Source organism: Diplotaxodon limnothrissa, linkage group LG7 (assembly GCF_057381915.1).
Source record: "Diplotaxodon limnothrissa isolate DT_005_m linkage group LG7, D_limnothrissa_male_GT1.1, whole genome shotgun sequence".
Lineage (NCBI taxonomy): Eukaryota > Metazoa > Chordata > Actinopteri > Cichliformes > Cichlidae > Diplotaxodon > Diplotaxodon limnothrissa.
The window spans coordinates 10,112,952-10,122,119 of record NC_140602.1 but is presented as its reverse complement, the minus strand read 5'-3'; the positions used below and the strand labels follow the sequence as shown (position 1 = coordinate 10,122,119).

The 9,168-nt window shown below is 40.2% G+C and overlaps 2 protein-coding genes across 2 annotated transcripts in view; one reads left to right on the top strand and one right to left on the bottom strand.

Moving 5' to 3' along the window:
* The first annotated feature begins 876 nt into the window (after positions 1–876).
* Positions 877–1,454, top strand: lepa (leptin a). Its single transcript, XM_085357362.1, has 2 exons — positions 877–1,026; positions 1,119–1,454. The coding sequence occupies exons 1-2, from the start codon at positions 877–879 to the stop codon at positions 1,452–1,454; spliced, it is 486 nt and encodes a 161-aa protein (XP_085213488.1).
* Positions 1,455–2,379: 925 nt separating this feature from the next.
* rbm28 (RNA binding motif protein 28) overlaps positions 2,380–9,168 on the bottom strand; it is a 15,296-nt gene continuing 8,507 nt past the window's right edge. Inside the window, exons 19-20 of the mRNA XM_085357361.1 lie at positions 9,094–9,168; positions 2,380–2,821 (exon numbers count right to left, since the gene is read on the bottom strand). The exon at positions 9,094–9,168 is cut by the window's right edge and continues 43 nt beyond it. Coding sequence (XP_085213487.1) covers positions 2,687–2,821; positions 9,094–9,168 — 210 coding nt within the window. The 3' untranslated portion in view covers positions 2,380–2,686. The remainder of the gene's footprint in view (positions 2,822–9,093) is intronic.

The window sequence follows — 9,168 nt, the reverse complement described above, 5'->3', positions numbered from 1 at the left end:
AATTACTTCATTATCACTCAAAGCAACTCATAGACTTTTCTCTAAATGATGAATGTGTCATCATCAACTTCTCCCTGTCTGATGCAGTACCACCAGCAGATTTGGGGGCATGATAAGGAGAGGTAACTGAGGGGGCGGATGCGGGGGGAATGGGGGGTCGGAGAGAGAGGTGAGTAAGAGATGAGTCAACAGCTCTGCAATATAAGATGTCCTGATGGAGCCTGACAGTGGCATACTCGCAGACACCAAACCGAGGTAAGGTCAACTCTCTGCTCCTCTTTGCACGGCTCATTCACCTTAATCTCACAGGGGCGAATGTCTTTGTTTCTAAGTCTGTGTCAACTATCAGACTTGTGGTTTCTCCATTCATGAGTGCAGCTTTCTGATTATATTCAATTTAAAATGTGTAGTGAAGGATGTCAGCGACAAAAGTTTTTATAGAGAAATTCTTGCTTATTAGTTACATGTGTTTTAACTGAAGTTAAAGTTTGAAGTTGTGTAAAGGAAACTTGTACTTTCTTTTACTGTTCTCAGGGAATTTTGGTAACATTTTGGAAAACTGGAGAGACTAATTGTGGGAGCCAAAATCAGTGATCTTTGTACCTGTTATACAGACAGAAATTCACAGGTGTCTCTATCACAAATATTTGCACCAAAGTGGCTGAGTAAATTACTGGCAGGAAGCATGTGTACAAACATCTGTAATGTGATTAGATATAGATAGGAACTCATCCAGTTTTGTTTTTAGTGAGATGATATAGTGAAATTGAAAGAAAGAAAAGGATTCTTTATCTCTAATCGTTTAATTTTCCATTCCTCTCCTAGGAACACCATCTTCTTTCTTTGTTCTTTACAACAGTGGAAATACACAACGCTATGGACTACGGTCTGGTGCTCCTGTTTTCTCTGTTTCAAGCTTTAAGCATGGGCACAGCAGCTCCTTTGCCAGTGGAAGTAGTGACAATGAAATCAAAAGTGAAGTGGATGGCTGAACAGCTGCTGGTTAGGCTGGACAAAGACATACAGGTAGCTATAGTTCTGTGTACAAAGACAGAATTTTTAGTGTTTGAAAGAGTCGATGTGTTATTAACCCTAATGCGTTCGCCTCCCAATTAAAGGTCCCAGTTAACTGGACTCTCAACCCACCTACTGATGATTTGGATGGAACTTCCTCCATAGTGACGGTCTTGAATGGTTACAACAGCCTGATCTCGGACACCTTTAACGGGGTCTCCCAGATCAAGTACGACATCTCTTCACTGACAGGCTACATTGATCCGTGGAGGCAGAGGCACTGCAGCCAACAGCGACCAAAGCCTGAAGTACCAGGGCCACTGCAAGAGCTACAGAGCCACAAAGAATTCATTCACACCGTGGGCATCGAGGCGCTCATGAGAGTAAAGGAGTTTCTAAATCGGCTGCTGAAGAACCTGGATCAGCTGGAGACTTGCTGAAGGATGTACATCAGGACCAGTATTTCCAAGCTATCGCCCTGATTGTTGGACAACATTTGTAAAGTCTCCATCAGCGATGCCTGACTTAACATTCTGAGTTGTCCACGTTGAAAACTTGATAATGTTTTGAACTGAAATTATTATTGAACAGGCACTTATTTATATACACTGTGTATTTATTTATATATGGTAATTAGAAGATATGTATTTTGTAAAATAATGGTTTTTTTTACCACAGCAACACAAATGTTTCAGGAGAAATTTTAAATGACACAAAAGTAAATCAGCTGTTTACAAGGTTTGTACTATGACACTGCTGTTGTGTCAACAAAGAGCTCTGAGTGAAGAATGTGTTTCCCATTAAGCCAGTCATCAAGCTGACTCAGCAGTGTAGCATTAAAACTGGAGGATATGTCATCCTTAGAAATTCCTGACAACCATCCTGAAACTTGCCAAGAAAGCCGCATGATGTTTGCATGAGAGCTGGAAGAATTGGGGAGGAGAAACTTTACTTCAGTGCAATATCACATCTTCCAAAAATGTCTATTTATATCCACGGATGACACGTTATTTTGCTGTGCAGCTGGCACTATTTTTGTTGCAATAAAATATCAATACATTTTTTAACAAACTGATTTTTGGTGTTGTGTGAAGTTCTCTCACTTTTGTCTAGTGGATTTAAGATGAAATCAGAATAATCAGGATGAAGTGAAAAAGGCACGTACAGCAGGTTAATGTATAATTTCATCGTGGGTGTTCATCTCTTGCTACACTTGTACAGTCAGGGGACATGAGTGGGAAGTGTTTTCCCAGAGCTATCGGCTTATGATTAACTGCTGATAAAAACTAACATGAGAAAAGCGAGCGTAAGGAAAACCATCGTAAGACACTAATAAATCTTTCAACAAGACAAATGTGAGTCGCAACAAAATACAACGCTTTATTTTCTCCTTAAAATCCAGGTACATGTACAAAAATGTATCCTTACATAGGTTTACTTCGCTGGTTAAAAGAGTAAACAAACAGACAGAATGAATGAGGTTCGGCATGTGGGCATCAAGCTGTACAGTTTACTTTCAGTTTGACACAAAACCAACTTCTAGGAAAATCTGTTGTACTCTCAAACCTCACACAGAATGCCAAATATAGAGTTCCTGTTTTTCGGAACTTAACCTGACATACACACACACACAGACACACACACATTCTCACATGTACACAAAAACGCACAGTTAACTATCGAACCATTTACTTCTTTTGATGCTGGCGCCACTGTTGCCCATCAGTTTCTTCTTGTACTGCTCCACCAGGCTCTCAAAGCGGTCTCCGTGCTTTTGCTTGAAATGCTTCTTATCCGTTTTAACCTTCTGAAAAGACACAAAACAACATGTCATGTGGTGTTACAGGACAATAAAACAAGCAGCTTATTATTTTATAAACAACAAAAAAAAAAACAGTTTAGGAGTACTGCTGACAGACCGCATGAGTAATGTAACTGCAGTGTACTAACTAACAGTTAGTAACACTTATATAGTGTGACTACTCCAAGTCAGGGATATCAAACATAACACGGGGCCGTAATCAGCCAAGCAAAGACTCCAATCTGCCCCACTAGACGTCTTTAGAAAATGTGAAGGAGGACATAAATTTTTGGATCTTTAACTGTATTATTATCCTACTGATTAGGACCTCCACCACAGCCATTCATATACACCAAAGAAAATTTGTTTGTTTTTTTCAATTATGTACAACAGAAATTTATTTTACACATACACTGTACAAATGAACAGAATCTTTCTGCTTTATAATCACAGAAAACTGGGTATTCAGCTGTCAGGACCTTTTCTCTAATTTTCCAAAATAATATTATATAAAAATAAATATAAAAATACTGCAATGCAAGCTGTTATCAGAGACTGTACTGACAAAAATGAATACATGAAACAGTAAGCTTCTATCAACATTAACCAACACAAAGACGAAGGTAGAGGAAAAGTTTGATTTCTTGCAAATACCGATCGTTAACACTTTGTCACTTAAATCATTTTAAATTTTGATGTTTTAATCTTTCTTTTAACTGACAGTGATATTAGCTCCCTGACATTCATGTGTTTGCACAATTTGCAGTAATGCAGAGAGAGAGAGACAGAATATCAACCAAAAATCCACCAAAAAAAGACTATGAATCAAGTGAATCAAGTATTAGATCTCCAAGCAAAACATGAATAAGTACTTGGTAGAGAAATCCTTGTTCGTAATGAAAGCCATAAGACATTTCTTGTTGGTCTCTAAGTTTCTACACATTTTTGGAGGCATCTTAGCCCACTCCTCTTTACAGAAACTCTCTAAACCCTTCAGATTTCCTGGCTGCCGCTTTTCAAATCGAAACTTAAAATTCCCTCCACACATTTTCTATTAGACTGACATCTGGCCACAGCACTCACTCCCAAGACTTCTCTGAATCATTTTATATCACTGAAAAACGTAAGACGGACCAGTACATGAGCAAGGGGATGTTGAGCAAGGGGATGTTGTGTGCACTGCAAGATTTCTAGACATTATGTGCGTTACCAGTTGCTTTGTACACATAGTTGAGATGAGGAGAATGTAATTGACTGACTCATTGTAATCTGGCTGAGTTAATGCGAGTTGCACACAATGACATGCAAATCAATTTATAACATTTATGTAGTGCATTTCAGGTTTATTGCAATTTTTGTGCAATATCTCTAAAATTAGAAACATCCTGTCTCAGAGTGAAATGAAAAACGTGGCAGGACTACTGTAATTCCTTATCAGAATGTCCTAAAAATGTCCCAGATATGCCTTCAGTCGATCAACGCTGCATTTGGACAGGAACAAGAAAAAGAGAGCATACAGTGGGGCAAAAAAGTATTTAGTCAGCCACCGATTGTGCAAGTTCCCCCACTTAAAATGATGACAGAGGTCAGTAATTTGCACCAGAGGTACACTTCAACTGTGAGAGACAGAATGTGAAAAAAAAATCCATGAATTCACATGGTAGGATTTGTAAAGAATTTATTCATAAATCAGGGTGGAAAATAAGTATTTGGTCACCTCAAACAAGGAAAATCTCTGGCTCTCACAGACCTGTAACGTCTTCTGTAAGAAGCTTTTCTGTCCCCCACTCGTTACCTGTATGAATGGCACCTGTTTGAACTCATCATCTGTATAAAAGACACCTGTCCACAGCCTCAAACAGTCAGACTCCAAACTCCGCCATGGCCAAGACCAAAGAGCTTTCGAAGGACACCAGGAAAAGTATTGTAGACCTGCACCAGACTGGGAAGAGTGAGTCTACAATAGGCAAGCAGCTTGGTGTGAAAAAAATCAACTGTGGGAGCAATCATCAGAAAATGGAAGACATACAAGACCACTGATAATCTCCCTCGATCTGGGGCTCCACGCAAGATCTCATCCCGTGGGGTCAAAATGATCATGAGAACGGTGAGCAAAGATCCCAGAACCACACGGGGGGACCTGGTGAATGACCTGCAGAGAGCTGGGACCAAAGTAACAAAGGTCACCATCAGTAACACACTACAACGGCAGGGAATCAAATCCCGCAGTGCCAGACGTGTTCCGCTGCTGAAGCCAGTGCATGTCCAGGTAGGGCTGCTCGATTATGGCAAAAATGATAATCACGATTATTTTCACTAAAATTGAGATCTCGATTATTTGACGATATTTATTTAACCCTTTAAGACCTACTATAGAACCAAGTCCGCCAGAGCTTATATAATTTTTTTACATGTTGTAGTGCCATTTGTGGGAGCATTTCAAGTTGCTATACAACTGTTATAGCCCATATTTTAATAATATGTATGCATTAAGTCCATAGTAACTACATTAATTGCAAAAAAGTGCAATAAACTACAAAAAAATTGAAAATCGTTTTTGTTTTTTTTACATATATTTCTACTTGGAGAAATTTAAGAGGTTTATCCCTCAAAACTTTAAATACAAAAAAGTTGCAAAAAATAGTTTACAACAACAGGAAATTTATTTTGAGTGTCTTCATAGTTTTATTTTGGAGATACACCAATTTTTATATACTGCAGGAAAAACGAAAAAACAATCCTATGATGCAAATTTGCAAAGAAAACAGCATGCGCATCAAAATAAACTATTTCCAGCAGTGCAATTCGAGTTCTAAGCATCCCAGAAACTATTCAGAAAAGTCAAACATGACCAGTATAGGTTTTTAAGGCCTACAAGTAAAAAACTACATTTTCCGCGAAAATGACGTCACTTCCGGTTTCGGGCAGGAAATGGCGGACATGCGATCGTTCGCGCTGACGTCTGTTTCACTGTGGGAAGTCTTACGAACAGCTGATCGGATCGGCAAAGCGTGTTTCTGGAATATTATGTTTTTGTTCCTGCAAGCGCTTTTTATGCAATTTTTGCAAAGCTTTATGTGGAAGGAAACTGTGACCGAGGACAAGCTGATGGCATAAGATGTAAGTTTCATATGCAAAAAAAAATTATTGCGCTAGCTTACATGGTTCAGGTTCTACAGGGATTTAAAAATAGTTATGCAAAACGGAGCATGCTGCTTTGACCGGCTTTAAAGGGTTAACAATGACTTTAAAAAATAATATAAAATAGTGTGCAACACCACTGAAGTTTTTTTTTTTTAAACTCTCTTTTCAACCAGCGGCAGTCACTCTCCTCTCCAAATAACTTCTGCTTAGCTTTCCGAGCTTCCCTCGGGTCCTCTTAATCAGCGGTCTCCAACCTTTTTTGCGCCACGGACCGGTTTATGCCCGACAATATTTTCACGGACCGGCCTTTAAGGTGTCGCGGATAAATGAGGGAGGGGCTAATAATCGGCTCAGTCATTTTTAATGATCGTTGAAAGCCCAGATCGTAATCGTGATTAAAATTCGATTAATTGAGCAGCCCTATGTCCAGGCCCGTCTGAAGTTTGCCAGAGAGCACATGGATGATACAGCAGAGGATTGGGAGAATGTCATGTGGTCAGATGAAACCAAAGTAGAACTTTTTGGTATAAACTCAACTCATCTTGTTTGGAGGAAGAAGAATACGGAGTTGCATCCCAAGAACACCATACCTACTGTGAAGCATGGGGGTGGAAACATCATGCTATGGGGCTGTTTTTCTGCCAAGGGGACAGGACGACTGATCCGTGTTAAGGACAGAATGAATGGGGCCATGTATCGTGAGATTTTGAGCCAAAACCTCCTTCCATCAGTGAGAACTTTGAAGATGAAACGAGGCTGGGTCTTCCAACATGACAATGATCCAAAACACACCGCCCGGGCAACAAAGGAGTGGCTCCGTAAGAAGCATTTGAAAGTCCTGGAGTGGCCTAGCCAGTCTCCAGACCTCAACCCCATAGAAAATCTGTGGCGGGAGTTGAAAGTCCGTGTTGCTCGGCGACAGCCCCAAAACATCACTGCTCTCGAGAAGATCTGCATGGAGGAATGGGCCAAAATACCAGCTACTGTGTGTGCAAACCTGGTAAAGACCTATAGTAAACGTTTGATCTCTGTTATTGCCAACAAAGGTTATGTTACAAAGTATTGAGTTGTATTTTTGTTATTGACCAAATACTTATTTTCCACCCTGATTTACGAATAAATTCTTTACAAATCCTACCATGTGGATTCATGGATTTTTTTTTTCACATTCTGTCTCTCACAGTTGAAGTGTACCTCTGGTGCAAATTACTGACCTCTGTCATCATTTTAAGCGGGGGAACTTGCACAATCGGTGGCTGACTAAATACTTTTTTGCCCCACTGTACTTCTCCCATACTGGCTTCTCTTCATTGGCTCTCTGTTAAATTCACTGAATCAATCACATTTAAAGTCCTTCTTCTCACATACAAGGTCTTGAATAATAAGGACCTTATAGTGCTGCACCATCTCAATAGGGCACTTTGCTTACTGGAGGTTCCAAGAGTATTTCAAAGTAAAATGGAAAGCAGCTCCCAGTTTGGATTCAGGAGACAGACGCGCTCTCTACTCTTAAATTAGGCTTAAAACTTTCCTTTTTGATAAAGCATATAGTTAGGGCAGAATCAGGTGACCCTGAATCCTCCCTTACAGTCCAACCAGCCAAGGCTGTTGGGGTGCTTCCCATAATGCACTGAGCATTGCAACTTCATACACCTCTTTCCACTCTCCATTAGCCCTTTTCCACTAGTACCTACTCCATTCTGTTCAACTCAGTTTTTATGGTAGCAGTACCTGGTGCCAGGTACTTTTTTGGTACCTGCTCGCTTGTGTTCAAAGCTGAGTCCATCTGAAAATCTGACCTCAACAGACCACATGCCACCGATTGGCCAGTCAATGGCATCACTTGATGATAGTGGTGCAACGGATCAAAAATCTCACGGTTCGGATCACGGTTTTACGTCACGGATCGGATCAATTTTCGGATCAGCAAAAAAAGAAAAAAGACAAAAATTTAACATTTGCTTATTTACTCACTGAAGTATTTTTTGCCTATTAAAAACATTCAACTCAAGACTCATTCCACGCAATTATTAAAAAAAAATTATGGTTCACTATATGGCAGTATAGGGCTTTGTATCTACCACTCAATTCAATTCAATTTTATTTATAAAGCGCCAAATCACAAAAACAATTGCCTCAAGGCGCTTTAGATTGTAAGGTAGACCCTACAATAATACATACCGCTCATTATCTCGCACTCCGCTGTGATATAATGAGCTGTCACGTAGCTTTCCGTTGCCCTGGAGGTCCATCCATTTGTAGTAGTTAGGGCAACAGAAGATACCTGGGACAGTTCAGCCATAACTTTGGCTTGGAACGATCTTGCCACTAAAGTGGACGCGCAACGGGATATCATAGCGTGGCTCAAGCACATTCATCACCCCTTGTTTTGCACAAAGGAATACGGCCTCCAGTCTGCAGCTAAACACCCCAATAGCTTTTGTAATAGCTTTAGCTTGGACCGCTAGCGCTGGCCATAACTATCTCTTGACAGACCCACCACGCGCACCATACACATACTCACGCACGCAGAACCTTGGAGTGGGATCGGTTCGAATTACGGATCAACTGTGATCCGTTGCACCACTACTTGATGACTAATTAGAGCGACTCCTTCACAAACATCAAAACTGTAATTTTTCAAACCCAGCAACAAGAGAAAGACCTACACAAAACCAACACCATTAGCCCGAGTCTGACAAAAGGGCATAGACGGAGCAGCAAGTATATCATCCCCTCGACAACATTCCTTTGTTGTGTTGTTTGTGTCGTATACACGTGACGTCATGTGGCTTTCGGACACATTGCTATAATGTCCCCACTGTCCTTAAACTGTAGAATTTCTTTTTTTTGTTTACAAATTTTCACTCGCATCAGCTCTACTAAATACACTGCAAGAAACACATTTTGAGTTAAGCGTCTTCTCTACCTTCAAATTTCTTCAGGTTTAAGAACTTTTTAAGTGTAAAAAGTGCAGTAAAATGGCCTAAATACCTACGGCTTTGGTGTTTTAAAATTAAGAATGACTACTTTAAGTATTCTGCCATCAATCCGTAGGTGCTATTTACTCTACAATGTTTTGTGACTATTACTCAAGATTACAAATAAACAAATGTAACACCAAATTTGCAAACCTGGTTTCTGGGCTGTGTGGGCTTCTCAATCTGTCGCTTCGGTCGCTCCTTCCTGGTTGATCCAGGCTTGGCTTT